This window comes from Rhinopithecus roxellana, chromosome 13 (genome assembly GCF_007565055.1).
Source record: "Rhinopithecus roxellana isolate Shanxi Qingling chromosome 13, ASM756505v1, whole genome shotgun sequence".
Taxonomy (NCBI): Eukaryota; Metazoa; Chordata; class Mammalia; order Primates; family Cercopithecidae; genus Rhinopithecus; species Rhinopithecus roxellana.
Genome location: NC_044561.1, coordinates 11583267 through 11607707, shown reverse-complemented (window position 1 = coordinate 11607707; position 24441 = coordinate 11583267). Strand labels below are relative to the sequence as shown.

The 24441-nt window shown below is 56.5% G+C and overlaps 1 protein-coding gene across 1 annotated transcript; it reads right to left on the bottom strand.

Moving 5' to 3' along the window:
* Positions 1-6262: 6262 nt before the first annotated feature.
* Positions 6263-24293, bottom strand: LOC104673929 (glutathione hydrolase 1 proenzyme). Its single transcript, XM_030913907.1, is given in 16 exon segments — positions 6263-6490; positions 6794-6907; positions 6989-7101; positions 7203-7330; positions 7563-7750; positions 10504-10541; positions 10544-10639; positions 11147-11296; positions 12938-13095; positions 13489-13535; positions 13537-13682; positions 15942-16028; positions 16150-16280; positions 19075-19230; positions 20241-20396; positions 24147-24293. Coding segments are annotated over 16 exon segments (1974 nt in total). The 5' UTR covers positions 24266-24293; the 3' UTR covers positions 6263-6343.
* Between the last annotated feature and the right edge of the window lie 148 nt (positions 24294-24441).

Sequence of the window (24441 nt, the reverse complement as noted above, 5' to 3'; positions counted from 1 at the left end):
CCACCCAGTAACACAGACTTCAAAGGCAGGGGTCAGGCTGCGGAAAGCACCGAACAAAGGGGCTGCACCCACCCTGGCTGCAACGCCTTCTTGGTGGGGAGGGTCTCAGATTCCAAGGTTGGCCCTGCCAGACCCAAGAGGACAGACCAGGGGGACAGATGAGACCCAGTGCCCTTAGCCCCCCACCTTGCCCTGCGAGGTCCCCGTGTCCCTCCTATTCTCCACCAGGTCTTGAGGGCAGGGGCTCCACTGGGCAACCAGTCCCTTCCACCCACTCCCCAGGCATCGATTCACCGGCCCCAGGTCGGGGCACTTGTAGGCCCCCATAGGCACACCCTGGGGAAGAAGGTCGGAGTGAGAGGGGTGGGCCCCTTGCCCGCTGCTCCCCTGCAGCTACGCTGGCTTTTCTCTTTCACGTGTGCTTGTGCTTTTTGCCCCCTCAAAGACACCGCAGAAGAGGACGTGGAAGGTAAGGGCCCACCCCTGCCGCCGGAGGTGCAGGACCCTGGCTCTGGCTGACGCAAGGAAAAGAGCACTGGCTGGGGTCTCTCGCTGCCCTGCCTCTCGCTCCCTCTGTCCTCTTTCTCTTCCCCTGGCACGGGGGCCTCGGAGGGCCAGGCCTTGCTGCTCCACAAAGTGCCGCAGGGGTCGGGCTGCTCAGGCCTCGCGGGTGCCACCACTCCGAGTTTCTGCCACATAGCGGAAGGGGAGTAAGCAGGACCAGCCAGCACTGCCAGAGACCGGGCAGTGCGCACCCCCTCCCCTTTCCCCCGAGCCCCTTCCTTCCCTATCTTCTTTCCGAGCCCCTGGCCTCTTTCCTCCCTCTCCTCCCTTCCTAGCCTTCAAGGACACTGCCTGTCTCACTCCTATTTCTTCCTTTCCTCCTCCTCACCCTTCCTCCCAGCCCCAGGCCCTGAGCTCTTCCTCTCCGACCCCACCAGGGGCTTTTGAAGGCCTGGAGCAGAAGCAGGACCCTCTTGTTTCTGGGGTTTGGGGATACACTCAGCTGAAAAGGAGGGCAACCTTCAGCGAGGGGGGAACCCAGGGCCCCAGGCCACCCAGTCTCACCGGAGCTGTCTCCCTCCCTCTCCCCCACGCTGCTGGTGTGCTGACCAGAGGAGAAGCGAAGACCCAAGTGAGTGTGGGGTCCTGGCAGGCCTGGTGCTGAGTGTGTTCTGGGTGGGGGCGGAGGAGCGGGCCAGGGCCAGATGCCTGGAGCCTGCACTGGGAGGGATGCTCGGAGGGATGCTCAGAGCACAGGGTGGGAGGGACAAGGGTCACCTGGGAGATGCAAATGGGAGGCCCAGCAGGGTGTGATTTTGCCCAAGGTCATCTGGTGCAGACAAGGAGGGCTTCCTACAGGAGGGGGCTACCCACGAGGAAGGAAGGAGGAGAGGGTGGTGGGAGACCGTTGAGGAAGGAAGGTGGGGTGCAGGGAGTCAGGGACTGCATCACCCCACGGCCTTCGGGGGACCACACCATGCCCCGCCATACTTCGAGGACTCCCAGAGCCCTAGATGTGAAAATCGACAGGAAAGTGAGTCAGGAAGTGGGAGAAAGGTGGGGGACTCAGCCCAGAGACCCACTTCAGAATGACACCTTGACTATGTCCAAAATAGCTTGCTGTGCAGGGGCCCCCGTTCCCCTTTGGGGCAGAATTTGGAGGAGCTTGTCCTCATCATACCTGCTTAGGCAAAATCAGCTGAGTGTATCCCCAAACCCCAGAAACAAGAGGGTCCTGCTTCTGCTCCAGGGCTTCAAAAGCCCCTGGTGGGGTCGGAGAGGAAGAGCTCAGGGCCTGGGGCTGGTAGGAAGGGTGAGGAGGAGGAAGGGTGAGGAGGAGGAAGGGTGAGGAGGAGGAAGGGAAGAAATAGGAGCGAGACAGGCAGTGTCCTTGAAGGCTAGGAAGGGAGGAGAGGGAGGAAAGAGGCCAGGGGCTCAGAAAGAAGATAGGGAAGGAAGGGGCTCGGGGGAAAAGGGAGGGGGTGCATACTGCCCGGTCTCTGGCAGTGCTGGCTGGTCCTGCTTACTCCCCTTCCGCTGTGTGGCACCTGCAAGGCCCGGGCAGCCCGACCCCTGCGGCACTTTGTGGAGCAGCAAGGCCTGGCCGTCCGAGGCCCCCATGACAGGGGAAGAGAAAGAGGACAGAGCGAGAGAGAGGCAGGGCAGCGAGAGACCCCAGCCAGTGCTCTTTGCCTCGCGTCAGCCAGAGCCAGGGTCCTGCACCTCCGGCGGCATGGTCGGGCTTTTACCTTCCACGTCCTCTTCTGCGGTGTCTTTGAGGTGGCAAAAAGCACAAGCACACGTGAAAGAGAAAAACCAGCGTGGCTGCGGCGGAGCTGCAGGCAAGCGGCCCACCCCTCTCACTCGACCTTCTTCCCCAGGGTGTGCCTATGGGGCCTACAAGTGCCCCAACCTGGGGCCGATCGATGCCTGGGGAGGGGGTGGAAGGGACTGGTTGCCCAGTGGGGCCCCTGCCCTCAAGACCTGGTGGAGAATAGGAGGGACACGGGGACCTCGCAGGGCAAGGTGGGGGGCTAAGGGCACTGGGTCTCATCTGTCCCCCTGGTCTGTTCTCTTGGGTCTGGCTGGGCCAACCTTGGAATCTGAGACCCTCCCCACCAAGAGGGAGTTGCAGCCAGGGTGAGTGCAGCCCCTTCGCTTGGTGCTTTCCGCAGCCTGACCCCTGCCTTTGAAGTCTGTGTTACTGGGTGGAACTAGCAGGTCGTGGAATGACTACAGCCCTCAGGCCTCAGGAGCCTCCCCTGGCAGCGTGATGTCTAATTCCTTGCTAGTCTCAGCCCCAGGAGCTGCTACCTGAGTCCAGAATGCCCACCACAGGCCCCATCCACAGGTGAGGAGCCCAGGCGAGCTCACCCCTGACCTCTCCGGGACCTGCCCTCTGTCACATGGCTGCTCTCCTGAGACTGGGATGGACCCCTCTGCTACCTCTCCCTGGCTACCTCTAGGGCCTGCCTAGCCTGCCCTGGCCACCCTCATAACGGGTGACTTCCTTTAGGATACACACAGCTCCTGGACCCTGGGGTGGACCTGGCTGTCCTGGCCTGGCTGGGGCCTAGGAGGGTGGTCTGCCTCTGGCTTAGAGGCACCTGCCCACTCTGTCCCTTTAGTCCCTGCTCTGGGCCTTAGGTGGCAGCAAGGCCGTTGACACGCGATGCCCTCAGCCCTCTGAGTCTGACCCAGCGCCATCTTCTGCACTTGGCTGAGGCCAGCAGGCCTGGGTCTGGGCATGGGGGTGGGGGTCCTGCCTTGACAGCGCCCTGCCAGGGATGCACTGGCCCTCGAGCCCTCCTCACTGGCAGACCCCTCGGGAGCCCCCTGCATCCCACAGAGAGCCCACCAGTGCTCTTGGTTTTGCCAGTGGGCCTGAGATCACCCATTCCAGATACCTTGAAGGGTGCGTGTGCACGGGGAGTGAGCAGTGGGACATCCTGAGTGCCGCAGCCTGGCCCAGGGCCTGGAAGGAGCAGCGTGGTAAGGACGATGAATGGGCTATCGACCCCGGCCTCTGTGACTTAGGGGTTTTGCTGGATGCAGCACCTGGCTGAGGAGGAGCCCCTCGGGGTGGGAAGGCCAGCCAGGGAGGAGGACGAGGTCAGGTGGAAAGCTGAGTGCTTGGAGGACCAACCGCACAGCCGAGCGGCAAAGCTCTCCTGGTGGCCCTGCCTCCTCTGCTCCTGTCCACCTCCCCCCCCCCCCCCGCTGTCTGTCCACTGGCCTCAGTGCTGCTCCCAGAGTGACCTGGTGGCCCTGTCACCCCCACAGGCCATCTCCTGGACACTTTCTCCCTGCATGGCTGTAGCCCCATCCCCCTCCTAGCATGTCCCTTCTTGTCCAGGGGACTCTCCAAGGCTTGAGTAATGCAGTAGCTCAGGCCCAGGCAGGTAGGACAGAGGGTAGGGGCTTCGTCTGCCATCCCTGCCCAGGGGCCTGGTAGGCTGCAGCCCCTTTGAACTTCCTGACCTCTGCGTTGGGCATGGCCTGGCCTCCATCCAAATTTTCAGGAGCAGGGCCATGGGGTTGCTGTGGCCATGAATGGGAGGCTGCATCAGAAACAGCAGAGCTGTGGCTGGGCAGAGCTCAGAGGGACAGGCCCTGGGGTTGAGCCAAGGGGTGCAGAGGATCTGATGAGGGGTCAGGGCTGGTCAGGGGCAGGGGGGCAGTGGCTGCGTCCTCAGCACTGCTGACCCTAACTACCCCCTGCCCCTGGTGCTGTCCTCTCTGCACCCCAGTGTTGAATGCCCAGCTGTGGCCTTTGGGCCTACCTCTGCCAGCTGCCCTTGGTCACTAGTGAGTGCTGTCACTGGGTGGTTCTAGTCAGGCAGGGTGGTCGGGATGCTCTCTCAGTGGCTGGGGCATCTGAGAAAGGATAGGGGCATGTCACCTCCCTTGTGTGGGTGGTGGCTCTGTTGAGGTTTCACTTTTCTGAACTGTGGGTAATTCACGAGGCAAGCAGGGTTTGACATAAAACATTCAGAAAATAGTGCCTCTGAGGAGCTGAGAGAATGAGAAAGTGAAGGCCAGAACATCAGAGATTGGAGGGCCTGCTCCTCAAACTGGCTTCCCAGACACCGAGGGCTGCAGGGCTGTCAGGCCCCAGTGCAGGACCTGGGAGACTGGGAGAGGAGGGAGAAGAGGGAGGATGTCCCCAGGCTGTCTGCTATTTCGCAGTTGTCATTTCATCCACCCATCTATTCATTTCCATGCATTCACTCGCACTTTCACTCCTTCTTCCCTCCTTCTCTTCCCTCCTTCTCTTCTATCATCCATCCTGCCATCTGTCCATCCCTCCATCTGCCCAATCACCTAAACATCTAGTCATTTATCCCTCCATTTCATCTATCCCTCCTGCCATCCATCCATCCATTCATTAATCCCTCCATCCACCCACCTATACATCCATCTATCTATCCATCTCTTCATCAGTCCATCCACCCATCCACATATCCATCCATCCCTCTCTCCCTCCATAATCCATCCATCCATCCATCCATCCACACATCCACTCATCCATCCACCCACCCACCTACCCCTGGACTCATTCATCACTCCCTCCAACCATCCCTCTCTCCCTATGTCCATACATTCATCCATTCCCTCACCCATTCATCCACCCACCCATTTACCCATCCCCTCATCCCTCCCTCCATTCATCCATCCACCTATCCATTCACTCACTCACCTATCCATCCATCCTTTCATCCATCCATTCATCTACCCATGCATGCATCCATCCTTTCATTCATCCATCCATCCATCCAACCACCTATCCATCCAACCACCTACCCATCCCTTCATTTATCCATCCATCCACCCACCCACCCACCCTCCTACCCATCCACTCACTCATCCCTCTCTATATTCCTCCCTCCCTTCCTCTGCCCCTTCATCCACTAATATATCCCTTCATCCATCCACCTACCCATGCCCTTGAGGTGGATCTTGCCCTCAGTGGGTGCACAGTCAGGGCACAGAAGTTTATATTTGGCTAGTCATGGTGAGGGTAGGATATCGAAGACATTCTGGAAAAGGAAACCTGAACCCCACCCATTGTGTGTGCCCTGACTTAGGCCATCACAGAGCTTATGTCCTGGAGTTTTACACTGCAAAGGCCATGAGACAGGTCAGACTGCCTGAACCCAGAGGCCACAGTATGCTCTGTGGTGTGAGAATGTGCTGGTCACTGACCCAGCCTTTCCATCCTCGTCAGCCCTGCCCCCTTAGTGAGTATAAGACAGTCAGCACATGGGAATACGCAGGGAACGTTATTACACAAAATGGGGGAGTGAGGGGTGGCAAGCAGAGCACAGTGGGGAGGCAGCATTGAGCATCCTGCATCGTTGTCAGCCCTTAACCTGCAGTTTCCCCTCGGATCTGGGGGTGACCCGGCCTCTCTGCACAGGCTGTGCCTCAAGTTTCTACCTTCCTAGAAGACACTTGGCCTCTCCAGGGGTAAATCCCTTTGGCCAATGATCAGGAGTTTCTTTCCTCCCCCAAGTAATGAGAAGCAGACCTGTGGGGGTCAGAGAGTGGAAGGGCAGGGAGGCAAAAAGGTCCAGGAGCAAAACAGTGTGGCAGTGAGGGGAGTCAGAGGCGAGAGTAGTCCATGCTGGCAACAGGAAGCAGCTCCTTAGCCAGGACAGGGGGGCGGATGTCTGGCCGGAATCTCCTCTGGGTACAAGGAGGTTGCCACACAGCTGGACTTGCAGACCCAGGAAGCTGGAACACAAGGGAAGCACGACCCCAAAGTCCTCTTCCCAGTCCCAGTCCTGGTGAGTATCTTGTTCCTGGATTGCTGGTCAGCTTTGTCCGCCCTGAGCACTCAGTAGCCGGCAGGCTCCCCGCCTTTCCTGGAGTCGGAGGCAGCTGCCCAGCCACCAGCTGTGCAGACAACAGCTTGCACCACAGCGATGAAGGTGGATGCGACCTCGGTGTCATGGTGCCGGGTTTCCAGGGCTGCAGTCACTGCCTAGGGGTGGGAAGAGAGGGGAAGCCTGAGCAGGGCTCCAGATGCCACCTGAACCATGCCTGTGTGTTCACAGGCCTTAGCCCAGGTGGTGCCATTTCAGGCTAGATCATCAGGAAGAGCAGGTTGGGGCCTGTTTGGTCTCATTGGAGCAGGGGCTTGGCCCTCATGGCACAGGGCTCCAGATGGCCCAGGCACCAGAGAGAGGACACCAACCATTGTCCACTCCAGTGATGATCCAGGCCTCCAGTCCAGGATGCCCTGGGACCCCACACCGTGACTCAGTTTCTCCAACCCCCAGCCCACCTGGTCAATGGTTCTCTCCACTGTTGTGACGTTGGGTAGAAGCTGGTTGTGCAGCCGGGGCTCCTCCACGGCCCGCTTCACGTCATAGCCGAACCAGAGGTTGTAGATGATGGCCTGGGGCATGGGAGTGTGATCAGCATGGCCTGGGGGCTGTGCAGGGTGGGCAGGGCCAGGGAGAAAAGGGGTGACACATACCAGTGCAGTGGCCGTGGTGATCTGCGTGCCCCCAGAAGCTCCCACCACCATCCGAACCTGGCCGTTCTGGCCCACCATGATCGTTGGGCACATGGACGAGAGCGGCTGCTTCCCTGTGGCCGACGGGAGAAGGCGGGGATGCCGGTCAGCTGCCTGCCCAGGACACCCGCCCCTCTCCACCACAGCCCCCCACCCCCGGACCTCCACCCCATACCTGGCTGGATGAAATTGGCAGGTGAGGGGGGCACCCCAAACTGATTGGTGATGTTGGGAGAGCTGAAGTCATCCATTTCATCATTGAACAGGATCCCGCTGACTGGGGAGCGGACCTTGGAGCCAAAGCTACCGCCCAGCCAGGTCAGACAGCGCCTGACCTAGCCCGACCCAGCCTGGTCCCTATCCACCCACTGAGGCTCAAACTTACTCCCTGAGAGGCCCAGGATAAGCTACCAAGGCCGGGCCTCAGTTTCCCACCAGGAAAAGAGGTGATGGAGCCACCTTACTGGATAAGTGGGCAGTCCCTGGGCCACATGCCCCTGGCCCTGTCCCACCCAGGCGGCCCAGCAGCCCCTACTAGAGGTTGATGGTGCTGGTGGCGGACACAGCACTGCCGTCCTCTGCAACGACAGACAGGTGGGAAGTGCCCCCGTCATCCGGCGTGTAGAACTCGGGCTTGTAGTAAGAGATTGGATGAGTGGTATCGTCAGAGATCAGGGCCCGGAGCTGGGCAGCGAAGAACTCGGAGGTCATGTTGCGGACCACCTGCCGAGACCAAAGAGTTGGCCTGAGGAGGTGGGGAGGGAGGGTGGGGAGGGAGCACAGGTCTCAGAAGGCCCCTAACTGTGGCTCTGACCACAACCCTCCGGCACTCACAGCCTTCCGTGGCTCCCCAGGGCCCAAGGGCAGGCCCAGCACCTTGCATGACCAGTCTGACTCTCTGTCTTGGTCGCCTTCCAGCAACTCTGAATGTCTGCCTGGCCCTCAGCCTCCAGACCCTTGCCACATTCAATCACTCATTCACTCACACAAAAAATATTTCTAGAGTTTGCACTGCATGCCTGGCACTGGAAAATCAACAGGGAACAGACACTTAGGTCCCTGCTCTCATGCCAAGAAAAACGAAACCACAAGCCAGGTAAGGGGAATCAAGAGGCATGAGGTACGGGCAGAGTGGTCAGGGAGCACTTCTCGGAGGAGGCAACATGTGAAAAGAGCCTGGAATGTGGCCTTAATGGTCAGTGCAAAGGCCCTGACGCAGGTGGTATAGGCTGGTAAGCGATAGGCAGAGAGTGAATGGGGTCGGGGGAGAAGAAGATGAAGATGCAGGCTGGGGCCCATCCCACAGGACCTCCTAGGTCCCATAATGACTGGCTTTTGCTCTGTGCCACGCAGGCTTTGGGCAGAGGAATGAGCAGGCTGGGGAGTGTTTTCACAGGGTCCCTCTGGCAGCTGTGAGGGGGATAAGGATAAAGCCCAAAGGGGAGGCTGCGGGTATCAACCAGGCGAGAGATGATGGCCTGGGTGGGAGAAAGAGAAGAATTGAGGATGGTGCCAACTAGGGAGGTAAACCCTGCAGAAGGGGCAGGTTTGGGGACGGTCAGGAGCTTGCCTTTGGATACTTCATCAGACCTGAAGAGCATGGGTGCATGTAGAAGCATGGGTGCACCGGCAAGGGTGGGCTGAGGGATGAATATGGAGGTATTGACATTGAGAGGCTGCTGGATGCCACAAGCCTGGCCAAGGTCCCCAAGGCCGTGGTGAGGAGGAGATGAGGAGGTGAAGGAGGAGACAGAGAGGATGGGCTCTGGAGGCTGAAGAAAATGCCTCAGGAGAGTTTCAGCAACACCCCACGGATTAGCAATCACAGGGCAAGGTGCTCTGTCTGAATCTGCCCCCAAGGAAACAGAAAGGCAAATCCAGGATGTGGGACATCTTCCAAGACCACTGCCCCGGGCTTTAAAAATCAACAAAACAGGTCGAGCACGGTGGTTGACACCTGTAAGCCCAGCGCTTTGGGAGGCTGAGGTGGGAGGATCATTTGAGCCCAGGAGTTTGAGACCAGTCTGGGCAACATGGCAATATCCTGTCTCTAAAAAAAAATACAAAAATTAGCCAGGTTTGGTGGCATGTGCCTGTGGTCCCAGCTGCTTGGAGGGGCTGAAGTGGGAGGATTGCTTGAGCCCTGGAAGTTGAGGCTACAGTGAGCCGAGATCACACCACTGAACTCCAACCTGGATGACAGAGCCTCTGTGTCCAAACAAAAACACAACAAAAACAGAACAGCCAAGGGAGCCTACTATAGGTAAAGAGAAGGGACAGCAGGTTGTGTCACCCCAACATCCTGCTGTGGTATGTTCAAGTCTCACACCTGAGACACACCCTGAGGTGTGACATCAGCAACCTACTGTCAAATCCCTCAGAAAAACACGAATCCCAATAGACGTGGGTGGAGATGGAGAGAGGAAATCCGGCAGAAACGTCCACACTGCGGACTCCAGGGAAAGGGAACATTGACGCTTGGAAGGTTTGGGTTTTTTTTTTTTAACATTTTCGTAGGTGTGAAAATTTGTAAAATGAAAACTCGAGGAGAGTGTGGTGAGCTGTGTGAGATGCTGTTGAGTGGGGCCTGATGGGGAAACTGAGGCTGGATGTGGCGATCTGGTGGCATGGGGATAGAGCAGGGGAGGGGACACCCTGAAGGAGAGAGGACATAGCCCAGCCATGTTTGCTCTAAGGGGAGCAGAGGACAGAAGGAGGCAGCAGATGGAAGTTTCTGGAGCTACAAGAGCTGCCTTTCTTTCGGGAATAATCCGTTATAAAGAAGTAAATGGTCAGAGGCAGAGAGGAGCATTGTAGGATCAGTGCCCTGAGCCAGTAAGTGGATGGAAGAGCTGGCCTTAGCCAAAAGGGAGGGCAGAGGGACACGCTGTAGTGGCCCTGTCCCCTCAGAGAGACAAGACACCAGGTCACTGGCTGCAGCAGCAGTCAGAGGTGCAGAATGCTCATGGGGAAAGAGAAGACACCATCCGGACAGCTGAGGCCCCTCCTGGGACGTCACTGGTCAGTGTGGAGGGGTCTGCAGGTCTGCCTGGGCATGCCAAGGACCCAAGTATGTAAGGAGGGATGCGAGGATCCTCAGTGGGAAGGGATATGACAGGGTCTCACAGGGACCCAGCATGGAGCTCTCCCTTTCACCTGTCCTTCTCATCATGCCTGAGGGCTGCAATGCCCCATGCGTTCCTCCTCTCAGCACTGAGCACTCGAGAACCACAGCATGTGCAAAGGACCTGAGGTAGGAGTGTGGCCACTAATTCCCCACATTGTCAGTTCTGTGGGGCAGAGGCCAAGACTCGGGGTCACCCACCAGTCCATCTGAGCACACAGTAGGCCCGCAATCAGTTTGTGGCAGGAATGGATTCATAAAGCATATGTGAGGCTGCAGCCGCCCTGGGGAGCCCACCTGATGCCTCTACAGCAGGCCCCATGCCTAGAGTGGGACAGCCTCTGCCCCTTACCTCAGTCACATCCACAAACTTGGGGTCCCCAAGCAGGGCCTCTTGGCATAGGCAAACCGGAAAGCCTCCACGATGCGGTGGTACGTCAGGCCCTTCTGCTCGGGGGTCTGCACGCTCGCCCGGGAGAAGTTGTACCCTGGTTGATCAGAGCCAGGTGCACGTTGCTGAGTCCCAGAGGATCTGAGGGACTCAGAGGGTTAACACCTTTCTGAGCCACTTTGCCCACCTCAAGGAGCGTTTAATAACCAATAGCGCCAGCTGGTTCAGAAGGCTGTGGTGAGAGTGAAGTAAGGTGAAGGCTCCCCAGCCTGGACCTCACGTCACGCATCAGCTCTGGCCATGCAATGACCAAGTGGCAAGGCCACCCACTGGACCAGGGATGCCCTCTGGACCAAGCCCTGCAGCCCTGAGCTCCTGTACCTCTCTCCGTCCTGATGACTCCTGTTCCTCCTCCAACCCTTGAGCATTGCCTACTTCAGCACTGTCACTCTGCACTGCCTCCTTCAGGACATGGTGAGCTGTGACGCAGGAGCACTCCCTGGGAGCTCAGTGATGTAAAGACGTGGCATGGGGGCCAGCAGAGCTGCAGCAGGGGTGGGGCGTGTCATGGGTCCTACCACAGGGCTGTGGTGCAACCACTCACCTTTAAGGATGTTGAGGATGAGGGCCAGTACGGGCCCGCTGAGTGGCGCGCTGGGCATGTACAGCACCGCGTCTCCCAGGCTGATGTTCAGTGGGTGCTCAATCAGCTCAGCGCGGTAGTTGTTCAGGTCCTCGGCTGTCACAATGCCCCCTGCAATGGGACAGCAGCTCGAATGGGTGCTGGGAAGGGGCTGCACCCTTGTGTGGAGGATGGAGCTGCACCAGTGGTGTTGTGGGCAGGCATGGCTGCACCATGGTGGTGGGGAAAAGCCTGTACCTACCAGGGAGGACAGAATGCACTACTGGAGGGGTGGGACTGTGCCCTGGGAGGGGGCCACAGGCAACCTCACCCCCTTGGGAACCTCACTCGCTCTTGAACTCCTGTCTCCCTGACACTGCTCACCACCCCCACAGCTGGGCTGGGGCCACCTGCCCTCTGCCTGCTTGGCTTACTGGCTTCCGGTCTGCCTTCTCTCCTCTGTGGCCAAAGACTGTTTTCCTTTTTCCTTTTTAGAGATAGGATCTTGCTCTGTCACCCAGGCTGGAGTGCAGTGGCTTAATCATAGCCTTGAACTCCTGGGCTCAAGTGATCCTCCAGCAGCTCCTCCCCAGTAGCTGAGACCTAAGGTGGCACCACCATGCCCAGCAAATTTTAATTTTTTTGTAGGATCTTGCTATATTACTTTTCAGTATGCTTTGAATTTTTTGTTTTCTGGTTCCCCACCCCCACCTCCACTACATTTATGTAGAGTCTCAATTTTTTTTTTTGTAGTCTCACTATGTTGCCCAGGCTTGTCTTGGACTCCTGGCCTCAACTTCTACCTCAGCCTCCCAAAGTGCTGGGATTACAGGCATGAGACACCAAGCTTGGCCTCAGAGGGCCTTTTCTATTTTTATTTTTATTTTTTTGAGATGGTGTCTCGCTCTGTCGCCCAGGCTGGAGTGCAGTGGCTTGATCTTGGCTCAAGAGAGATTTTTAGTAGAGACAGGTTTCACCATGTTGGCCAGGCTGGTCTTGAACTCCTGACCTCAGGTGATCCACCTGCCTCGGCCTCCCAAAGTGCTGGGATTAGAGATGTGAGCCACCGCGCCTGGCTCAGAGGGCCTTTTCTAAGTGGAGAATTCCTGCCAGTGTCCCTGCCATTCGGCCTCTTCTCATGATGAATGGATAGAGGGAGGGAGGTTCTTAATTCTCCAGGAGTCAGCTCCAGACACACAGGGTATTGGCATCTAATTTCCAGCCTCAGTGGTAAAGGTCAACATGCTAATCACCCTCCTCCATGAAACAGTGACAAAAATTACCTGAAGAAAGTGACAGCCAGGCTCCAGGCCCCTGCCCCACAAAGCCCCTTCCCCACGCCTCCCTCAAGGTGACCCTCGTCCCACATAACCCTCCTGGTGAATCAAAGCCCCCCTCCCTGGGCCTTAGCCCAGCTGCTCCTCTGCCAGGAATCCCTTCCTCTCTCTGCCTAACAAAATTATCTGCAGCCCAGTCACTACCTCCTCCAAGAAGTCCTCCTGGATCTTCAGGTTGTATTCTAGTGCTTCCCTAGCCCTGGCTCTTGCTTGCACCTGCATTTACCCCACCAGGGACTTGCTCTCCTGGACTGTATGGTCTCTCTCAGTTTTGACATAAGCAGGAGCTGTGGACCCACATGGCCAGTCACTGACCCTCCTCCACCAGGAGCTTCCTGCAGGCTCAGGCAGGACGGGAGGACCCCAGGGCTCTGGGCCACGGCTCAGGGTTTCCACTGCAGGGTTCCTCACCAGGCCCCTGAGGTTACTGACTCACCAGCTGCCTGGATGTCCTTCACAATCTGGGCCGTGAGGCTGCCGTTGTAGAAGGCCTGGGCACCCTCGATGGCCAGCGTCTCGTAGGTGTCAGCCAGCCGTGGCAGGGTCAGTCTCTCCCCCTCCCGAAGCACCTTTCCATCCCGGCAGAACACCTCACTGGGGCAGAGGGGGCTCACGTGAGGAAGCAGGTGGGGTGGACTCAGCTAGACCACCCCCCACACCTGCCCACACAGGAGAATGGAGCACAGCAGGGGCAGCACCTGTCACAGGTGGGTGGCCCCGTCACTCAGCGCTCATCCTCCCAGTGTCCCTTCCAGGAGCCTCCTAGTGTCCTTTACCACTCAGGACACACGGCCAGCCACAGTGGCCACTGGGAACCCAGGCTGAGAATGTGTCCCCACACGTGGTGGGAAGGGTCTGCATCTCCTCAGCCCATTATCAGTGCGGGGTCCTGAAGGCAGAGGGCCACTCCACTGCTGCTAGGGGCCTGCAGGGTCCTTGGGCTGTGCCTGCACTGCCTGTGTCCGGGGGCCGCACCCACAGACATACCACAAGACAGGCTGCTGCTCGACGACGGTCCACTTGTTTTCCAGGGCATGCTGCCAACCTCTTGCCCATGGGGAAGCCCTGGCGGGCCAGCTGGATGCTGGGCTGGAAGAGGCGAGCCCAGGGCAGCTGCCCATGCCGCTGGTGCGCCAGCTCAAAGCCTCGGATCTCTCCAGGCACTGCCACCGACAGCCCCCCTGGGGAGAGAGAGCCACAGTTAGCGACCGGGAGTGGGGAACATCGGAATCTCTCGCAGGCAGCATCCCCGGCACATTCCCTGACTCATTTTACAGATGGGGCAGGGGCTTATGTCATTGCATATGATTCCTGCATTCTCTTACCCTGAGCAACTTCACATCTACAGATGCTGAGTTTCTCAATGAGTATTTAAAAAAAAAAAAAAATCAAAGATTCACCAGGCATGGTGGCTCATGCCCGTAATCCCAACACTTTGGGAGGCCGAGGCAGGTGGATCACGAGGTCAGGAGTTTGAGACCAGCCTGGGCAACATAGTGAAACCCCGTCTCTACTAAAAATACAAAAAATTAGCTGGGCATGGTGGTGGGTGCCTGTAATCCCAGCTACTTGGGAGGCTGAGGCAGGAGAATCGCTTGAACCCAGGAGGCGGTGGTTGCAGTGACAGGAGATTGCGCCACTGCACTCCAGCCTGGGCAACAAGAGCGAGAGACCGTCTCAAAAAAAAAAAAAAAAAAAAAAAATCAAAGATTGAGTATGTTGCAGAAGACTCCAAAGGGTACCACCCAGGATCCCCACCTGAGGTATAAGACTTGCTATGGTGAGTGTGCCCTGCCCCTCCATCCTCCAACTTTTTTTTTTTTTTTTTTTTTGAGACAGTGTTTCATGCTTGTTGCCCAGGCTGCAGTGCAGTGGCACAATCTCGGCTCACTGCAACCTCCACCTCCCAGGCTCAAGTGATTCTCCTGCCTTAGCCTCATGAGTACCTGGGACTACAGGCGTATGCCACCACACCTGGCTAATTTTTGTATTTTTAGTAGAGACAGGGTTTCACCATATTGGCCAGCCTGGTCTTGAACTCCTGACATAGGTGATCCACCCGCCTCAGCCTCCTGAGGTGCTGGCATTACAGGAGTGAGCCACTGCGCCCAGTCTTTTTTTTTTTTTTTTGACAGGGTCTCGCTTTGTTGCTTAAACTAGAGTGCGGTGGTATAATCATGGCTCACTGCAGCCTCAACCTCCTGTGCTCAAGTGATTCTCCCACCTCAGCCTCCCGAGTAGCTGGGGCCATAAACACATACCACCACACCTGGTTAATTTTTTTTTCCGTTTTTTGTAGAGACAAAGTCTTGCTACGTTGCCCAGGCTGGTCTCAAACTCCCAGGCTCATGCAGTCCTCCTGACTTGGCCTCCCAAAGTGCTAGGATTATAGGCGTGAGACGTTGAGACGCTCCCATCCTCCAACTTTTATCCCACAATCTATTGTGCCTCCTTTGAGCAGTGTCCCTGGATAGACAGTGACTTCCCCTCAGGTACCTGGGGAATTTGGGGGCCTCCTCTCCACTGAAGACCAGATGAGAAAAGAGAGACTCCACCTCACACTCTAGAGTGCCATCCCCACAAATGAACAAATGAGTGAATGGGATGCCTGTTGAAAAGGCAGGGTATAGGCCGGGCGCAGTGGCTCAAGCCTGTAATCCCAGCACTTTGGGAGGCCGAGACGGGTGGATCACGAGGTCAGGAGATCGAGACCACCCTGGCTAACACAGTGAAACCCCGTCTCTACTAAAAAAATACAAAAAAACTAGCCGGGCGATGTGGCGGGTGCCTGTAGTCCCAGTTACTCGGGAGGCTGAGGCAGGAGAATGGCGTAAACCTGGGAGGCGAAGCTTGCAGTAAGCTGAGATCCAGCCACTGCACTCCAGCCCGGGCTACAGAGCGAGACTCCGTCTCAAAAAAAAAAAAAAGAAAAGAAAAGAAAAAAAGAAAAGGCAGGGTATAGACAGCCTGGGGTCAATTTTAGCTTTACCACTTCCCAGCTGTGTGACCTCAGCTGATTTGCATGACCTCTCTGAGCCTCGGCATCCCCACCGTGTAAAATGGGAATCCACACAGCATCCCCTACTGCAAAGGAGCAGGGAGGGGTGTGAGGGGCTCGCGGGTGAAAAGCACGGAGCAGAGCGTGGGCCCCAGTGAGCCCTGGTCCATAAGGTCTGCTAGTGTAATAATTATTCTCTCCACGTGCTGCACAGGGTGGCCCCAGAGGCCTCAGTAGAAATAACAGAAGCTCCCGGCCCTTTACCCTGGTGATGATGGTCCTGACCACGCATTGTGGGAGGGTGCTATGGGGCCAGGAAGGGATGGGGGTGCTAGAATTGCCCCTGGACCCTGATGGGGCCAGGCTCCTGTGGGTAAGGCCCCTTCCCGGTGGCCCAGCCGGCTCTGCACCCACGCCCCAAGCCACCTGCAGGACCGCTTACCGTCTTGGGACTGCTCTGAGCTGTTGAACATGCTGGCAAAGGCCAGCCTGGGGGCCACCTCGCGGGCGTTGATGACCTCAACTTTTCCTAGAAGGAGAAGCAGGTAGGCAGGCAGACCCATGCCGCGTCAGCCCAGGGACCACCCAGCTGTACCTTGGCCCAACCCACACCCCCTGCCCCTCTCCCTCGCCTCTCCCAAGTCACTCACGCGTGGAGCTGTTGTAGATTGTGAGGAACAGGCCGTCCCCGATGCCCATGCTGTGGGCATTCATGAGCCCCACACACAACAGGGCTGCAATGGCTGCATCCACCGCAGAGCCCCCGTCCCGCAGTGCATCCCTGCCATGTGGCACATAAAGACGTGAGAACCTGCAGGCTTCCATCCTGGCCCCACATTCACACCCTGCTGCCCACCTGCCTAAAGGAGGATGGAAGAGAAGTCCATTCGAGTTTGGTTTTTTTTTTTTTTTTGAGATAGAGTCTCACTCTGTTGCCAGGCTGGAGTGCAGTGGCACAATCTTGGTTCACTGCAACCTCCACCTCCCAGGTTCAAGTGATTCTCCTGCCTCAGCCTCCCGAGTAGCTGGGACTACAGGCACGTGCCACCACACCCAGCTAATTTTTGTATTTTTTAGTAGAGACGGGGCTTCACCTTGTTGGCCAGGATGGTCTCGATCACTTGACCTCATGATCAGCCTGCCTTGGCCTCTTTTTTTTTTTTTTTTTTTCTTGAGACATAGTTTCTCTTTGTTGCTCAGATTGGAGTGCAGTGGTGTGATCTCAGATCACTATAGCCTCAATCTCCTGAGCTCAGTTGACCCTCCCATCTCAGCCTCCCAGGTAGCTGGGACTATGGGCACACGCCGCCACGCCCGGCTCATTTTTCCTGTTTGTTTTGCTTTTGGTGGAGATGGGGTTTTGCCATGTTGCTGAGGCTGGTCGAGAATTCCTGGGCTCAAGTGATCCACACACCTTAGCCCCTCAAAGTGCTGGCATTACAGGTGTGAGTCACTGCATCTGGCCTTTGTTTTATGAGACAGAGTCTCACTTTGTCACCCAGGATGAAGTGCAGTGGCATGGTCACGGCTCAATGCAGCCTTGACCTCCTGGGCTCAAGCAATCCTCCCACTTCAGCCTCCTGAGTAGCTGGGACTACGGGTAAAAACCACCGTTCCTGGCAATTTTTTGTCTTTTTTGTAGAGACAGGGTCTCCCTATGTTGCCCGGGCTGATCTCGAACTCATGATTTAAAGCAATCCTATCACCCCAACCTCTCAAAGTGCTGGGATTACAGTTCCTCTTTTTCTTTCTTTTTTTTTTTTTTTTTCCTTTTTTTTCTGAGACGGAGTTTCACTCAGTCACCCAGGCTAGAGTACAGTGGCGTGATCTTAACTCACTAAAACCTCTGCCTCCTGGGTTCAAGTGATTCTCCTGCCTCAACCTCCTGAGTAGCTGAGAATAAAGGCGCACACCACCATGCCTGGCTAATTTTTTGTATTTTTAGTAGAGAAGAAGTTTCACCATGTTGGCCAGGCTGGTCTTGAACTCCTGACCTCAGGTGATCCACCCTCCACAGCCTCCCAAAGTGCTGGGATTACAGGTATGAATCACCTCGCCCAGCCAGTTTCCTCTTTTTCAAGCAAACAAATGTACATGACTTTTATAAGTGGGACAAAAAGGGAAATTGCTGTATTTTATTAATAACTTTTTTTTTTCTGGCTGGGGACGGTGGCTTGCACCTGTAATCTCAGCACTTTGGGAGGCCAAGATGGAGGATCACTTGAGGCCAGGAGTTCAAGACCAGCCTGGGCAATATAGTGAGACCTCATCTCTCCAAAACAGTCTTTTTTAATTAGTCAAGTATGATGCACACCTGTAGTCCTAGTGACTCAGGAGGCTGAGGTGGGAAGATGGCTTAAGCCCAAGAGTTCAAGGCTGCAGTGAGCTATGATCATGCCACTGCACTCCAGTCTGGGCGACAGAACAAGACGCTGTCTCAAAAAGTCAAAAACCTAAGATTTGTTCTGTTTAAGTCTTTAGGAGGGAACTGATCTTTGTATATGACATGAGACAGGAGTCTAAACAGTAGAGGCCAGGTGCCGTGGCTCACACCTGTAAGCCTAGTACTTTAGGAAGCTGAGGCGGGAGGATCACTTAAACCCGAGAGTTCGAGGCTGCAGTGGACTATGATTGCTCCCCTACAATCCAGCCTGGGCAATAGAGTAAGACTCCACCTTTAAAAAAAGAAATAAGCTGGGTGTGATAGCTCACACCTGTAATCCCAACACTCTGGGAGGCCAAAGCAGGTGGATCACCTGAGGTCAGGAGTTCGAGACCAGCCTGGCCAACATGGTGAAACCCTGTCTCTACTAAAAACACAAAAATTAGGCCAGACGCAGTGGCTCGCGCCTGTAATCCTAGCACTTTGGGAGGTAGAGGGGGATGAATCACGAGGTCAGAGGTTCAAGACCAGACTGGCCAATAGTGAAACCCTGTCTCTACTAAAAATGCAAAAATTAGCCAGGCATGGTGGCACATGCCTGTAGTCCCAGCTACTTGGGAGGCTGAGGCAGAAGAATCACTTGAACCTGGAAGGTGGAGGTTGCAGTGAGCTGAGATTGCACCACTGCACTTCATACTGGGTGAGAGAGCAAGATTCCACCTCAGGGGAGAAACAAACAAACAAACAAACACAAAAACACAAAAATTAGCTGGGCGTGGTGGCGCACGCCTCTAATCCCAGCTACTTGGGAGACTTAGGCATGAGAATTGCTTGAACTCAGGTGGCAGAGGTTGCAGTTAACTGAGATTGCACCACTGCACTCCAGCCTGGTGACAGACCGAGACTCCGTCTCAATAAAAAAAAAAATAGAAATAAGTAAAAATAACAACCAAACAACAAAACAGAGGAGTTTATCCAAAGTGACAGAGACTCTTAGAACTGAGAAAAGGGGCCCTGTTGGGTTCTAGGAGACCCACACCCTGCTCTCGGGGTCACCGTCCCCTTCCCAGAGGCTACTGAGTCCAAGCAAAGCTTACATGTGGGGAAACTGAGTCTTAGAGGGGCAAAGGTATTGTCCAGGTCCACTTGCCCGGTTTCCAGGGCCCATGACCCCATGCCCTGCCCTGCTCACCTCCCAATCTCAGAGCAGTGCTTGGCATCCGCAGCCACGGCAGCCCTGGCGTACACATTGTTGTCAGGTTCCTTGGAGGCCAAGGGCAGCGAGAGACAGAGGCCAACAATGTCCACGGCCAGCAAGCCCAGCACCACTAATTTCTTCATGGCTCTGCTACATCCACGGGGTAAGGAGCAGGGTCAGGCCCAGCCTCAGACACACCCACAACTGAGCCTAATCTAGGCTGAGCTGAGCAGCTTCCCAGGATGCAGCAGAGAGAGGAGTATGAGGAAGAGGTAGACACGGCAGCCAGTCTGAAGTTTCCCTGTTAATCCTCCAACCCAGCTTGATGGCTTTGTCACCACAACCCCGGAGCCACAAGGCTGAAACCAGAGCACAGCCCCAACCCCATTCACAGGCAGAAAACTGAAGCTTAGACAAAAAGCATTTGCTGAGGTCAGCTGGCCCCAGGAGGTCTGCAGACCTGCAGGTAAGCCCAGGACCCACCCACCCCTTACGCTGCCAACCCCCAGGATGGAGTCACTACCCCTGGGTATGAGAACGCACAGATGTCTGGGGCTTCCCCAGGCCTGTCTACACCCCTGGACCGGACGCTTACCACCCAGACCTGGAGTTGGAATCCATCTCCCACACTGTCTACCCTTGCAGTGCACAGTTGAGAATTAGAAAAAACACCCCTTCAGTAAGATTTAATAACCCCTACCTGCTGAAAACCTGTTAAAATAACTATATGTATCTCTATATAGAGCTGAGAGGTGGCAGGGGCCCCCTGGAGTTGGGCAATGACCCCTCGCACAACCGGCCCTGTCCCACCCCAATCCACAGCCACAAACAGAGCCCAGGAGTGGGACAAGCATGGCCCAAGGACACAGGGTCCCCCAACCCCATCACAGCTCTGGCTCTACTCCAGAGCGGACCCCCCACCCCCACCCCCACTCAGGGCTGCCAAGTCCTCCCGGGCCTCAGTTTCTCCATGCTGCACTCTTCCCTCTTAATTCCAAGAAGCCACAGCTCTCTCAAGGGCTTCTTCGCGTAAGTCAGGTGACTCCCCCCAGCCCTCCTCCACCCACCCGCACACCTCACTCAAACCCACTCATCGGTCAAGAAACGGAGGCGCCCCCAGCCCAGACCCAGTCGGGTAAAGAACCCAGGGCTCTGCCCACCTGTGGGATCCTTCTGCAGGGTGCGCCCACACCGGTCTCACCCCCTCGCTGAGCTGAATGAGGCTGGATTTCAGCAGGAGACAGATTTGAACAAACGTTCCCTGGGAGATGAGGCCCCAGAGCTGGGGTGCAGCCAGACGCCCACACCTGGAGGGGCTAGAGATGGAAGCATCTGAGGCCCCACAAGGTCTGAGGAGCCTAGATCACCTCTACAACCCCAGGGCAGGGATGTCTCTCCTAACAGGCCCTCTCCCCAACTTGCAGGGCTACAGGCAGGGTTCTAGGAACTGTCACTCCAAGGACCCTGGTCACCTGGGCTGAAGGGAGTCACATGATCCAGGAGGGTCCTTCCTCAACCCCGAATTTCAGGGATCTGAGCAGACAGGCTGACGGAGGACCCCAGACAGTGGAAGCAGGGGGATGAGGCCTATCCATCCATCATGCCCTCACCTGCTCTGCCCCATTAAATGAGATGGGGTGGGTGCCCCCACAGGGCTGGCAGGCCCAAGCCTCTCAGTCCTCAGATCGAGGCCCACACATGGTCTGCAGCCTGCCAGAATTGTCACTCTTAGAAAGGCTCTCACTTAAATTCCTTCTTTCATTCCATCATTCATTCTCCAATCAAATCCTGGCCCCTCCAGATTCTTCTCTCAAGGAGCCCTGACCTGGTTGGGCATGAGACAGTACGGTCACCCCAGAGGGAAGAGCCCTAGGAGAGGGGCAGACACTAGAATAGGGGCCTTGGGAATGTAGCCCAAGCTGGGATTGGATTTGGGGAGGACCTGCCAGGCAGAAGGAACCACCTGACCCTGAAGGCTGGGAACTGGAACGTTTTCCAGGAAGTGAGGGCTACAGGGGACCTCTTGACCACCTTAGGCCCTTCCTGATCCCCGAGGTGTCAAGGCTGGAAAAGGAGGTGGCTGAGCTAAGACCTTCAAAGCCAAGTCAATCTGGACTTTGAGATCCCTGGGAGGCTGGTCAATGTGTCACGGGCCCAGTAACCTATTAAGCCTGGCTCACTCATTAAGACCGTGGTGGGTGCCTATTAGCACCTTGGCCGGCTTCAGGAGCCGAGCAGAGGGCAGAGGTCATGGGAAGAAGGGAGTGCTGATTGGGGCGCTAGGTGGAGGCTGGCTGAGCTGGCTCTCTTGTGTCCTTGTTCCTTGAGGAGCGTTCTAGGGCCAAGCTGGCCTCCAGCCAGGGACAGCTGCCAACACAGCCCAGGGGGTGCCACCCCACCATCCTAGTGACTTTCATCTCCTTATCACCCCTGTGTACTGGCACCAGCAGCCCACAGTGCCTCGAGGGCCTTGGCCAAAGGGCCAGTCCAGTGCCTGGCTCAGCACCCAGCCACACGGCCCCTCTGAGAAATGGGCCCACTGTGGCCTCCAAAGCCCTGTCTGTTTCAATGGGCTGGGATCTGCCCCACCTCTGCATCTGGGAAAACAAGTTCCTGGTGGGGCAAGAAGGGAGCTCTTGGCATAGGAACCTGTAACCTGAGAGGGGAAGGGACCTGCCCAAAGCCACTTGGCAAGACAGTGACCCATGACACCAGGAAGGCTGTGCAAACCACTTCCTGCAACTGGCGTCTCATTGCAGCCCCACCCCGCTGTCAGGTCCAGGAAACTGACCACACTGAGTACCAGGAATCACCCAGAAAACCTCGTGCCCTGAGTGGGCCATGGTGAGGGCCATGTTGTGGGGAATGGTGGGGGCAGTGCATGGGGGCGTGACATCCCGAACTGCAGTCATGAAGCTCACAATGAGTGAGTAATGCAGGATGGGTCCAGATGCCAGCCGTGCCTGGCCCATACTCCAGAACCGCTGGAACAACATCTCAGGGACCCCTGGGAGCCAGAAATCCAATATTATCCAGGACATTTTATATCCCCTGGTGTCCTGCACCAAGGAGACACTTGGTAAACTGGCTAAATAGAACTGATTTCAAATCCAAGCATCATAGCATTTGAGTCAATATTAGGATCACAGGCTGGGCGCAGTGGCTCAAGCCTGTAATCCCAGCACTTTGGGAGGCCGAGACGGGTGGATCACGAGGTCAGGAGATCGAGACCATCCTGGAGAACATGGTGAAACCCCGTCTCTACTAAAAAATACAAAAAACTAGCCGGGCGTGGTGGCGGCGCCTGTAGTCCCAGCTATTCGGGAGGCTGAGGCAGGAGAATGGCGTAAACCCGGGAGGCAGAGCTTGCAGTGAGCTGAGATCCCGCCACTGCACTCCAGCCTGGGTGACAGAGCGAGACTCCGTCTCAAAAAAAAAAAAAAATTTGGATCACAGAATCTCAAATGTTTGGTCTCTGATATTCCAGCATCCCAGAAAGGTCGGCTTACATATCTTGCCCAGTGGGGAGCTCACTACCTCCAAAGACAGTGGGACTGTGTTTGGCTGGCAAGTTCTTCCCAACATTAAGCCCCAGTTTGCCTCTTTGTAGCACCTGCTGCAGGTTGCAATAGTCCACCTGCTGCGGGTGGGCCTGACCTCAGATCCTGCCCACTGTCTAAGGCCACAGAGCAGAGAAGCAGGGACTACCCCAGATCCTGTACCTGGCCACAGCCTCTCTGAGCCACAAAGACCACACTGAAGGGATGGAAGGAAGACTTCAGCTCAATCAAAGGGCAGATGCCACTTAGTTGTGATGGAGGGAGGTGAGCACAGCCCAACTGTGAGCATGGACAGAGCTCCTGTGCCCCCAGAGCCTGGCCAACACCCCCAGTGCCATTTGCAGCATTTATTATTCCAGCACCCACCTTTGGTGTGAGGACACAGGCTGGAGCATGGCCAAGTTCGTGGGCCCTTCAGAATTGTCAGCTTGTGCATGCCTGGGAGCACCCAGCAGCAGGGCTGGCCTGGCACTTGATGGACCAAGTCCAACTCCCAAACTCAGAGGCAGGATGGCAGAGGCATGGGCCCTAGAGTCCCTGGGTTCAAACTCAACCCCAGCCACTGATAGTGTGGGTATCACAGCAGCCTTTCCCTTCCTGGCCTCAGTCTCCTACCTGAAGAACAGGGATAACTAGAACAGTTGCTAGGGTGGATTCCCGGAGATGGCCACGCGCAGACTGTAGGAGGCACTTGCTGCTTTTGAGGCCTCACAGGGTCTCGCCAGGCCCCGACACCGGGCGTGTAGGAGCTTCTCTCCTGGCCTCCCTGTCCTCCCTGCCCAAGGCACCCTCCACAGGTAGTATTTATCACATCACCTCCTAATTATCTGCAGTGTCTCAAAGCTCCAAGGAGAGGTTGGGGTGGAGGAAGACTGTCCATGCCCCAGTCCCAACACAATGCCATGGCCTGATCTCTAGGAGAGCCAACCTGCTCCTGTCTCAACAACTCCCTGGTGGCACATGCAAGCCCACCTGTTCGCCCACAGCCCCATGTGACTTCACTGATGGCAAAACGGTGCATCACTTTCCACACATGCCATGCTCTCACCTGGACTTTTGGGGGCTCCCCTTACCTCCCCCTGCCTTGTAGCAGCACCTTCCCGACCTCCCTCGCTTCTTGGATGCTGGGCTCAGGAATGCTCTCACTGACGAGTCTGCACCCCCGTTGGCTAACGTTTCAGACGCGCCAGGCAGACGTGCCCAAGCCTGAGCTAAGCAGCTGCCTCCCCAGACCTCCAACCGCCAGGGCAGCCAGTGTCTAGCCTGGGGAGGCTGCCCCTGCATCCTCACTGGTCCTGTCCAGTTGCTCCCGCCTCTATACCCCACTCCCAGCCTCACCTGATCCCCAGTCCCCATGGGGCCACCCCTCTCACCTGGAGACTCCCAATCACAGGTCCCAGCCCCCCTGCTGTTTCCCTACTGCAGCCTGGGGACTCAGTAGGCAAATCTGAGCATTCCACTTCCCCAATGGGGAAAAAAGCACACCAAAGTCCCCCTTTGTCCTACCTTGCTGGCACCCGTCCTTTCCTCTTTTTTTTTTTTTGGAATTGAGCAGCTGGATATGAACCGTCCTTTCCTCTTGCTCCTTCCCGGTCTTTGGGACTTTGCACTGGCTCCATTGTCATGGCCTGAGGCACTCTTCAGACACCAATCACAATGCCACCTCGTCCTGAAGCCCTCCGGCACTGCACCTCACTCTGCAGGCCGGCTGCTACTGCTGCCTCCTCCACAAATATCCACAGTGCCCAACAATCTTCACTGAATGGATGGATGCCAGCTGTCAGGTGGCTGTTTTTACTAA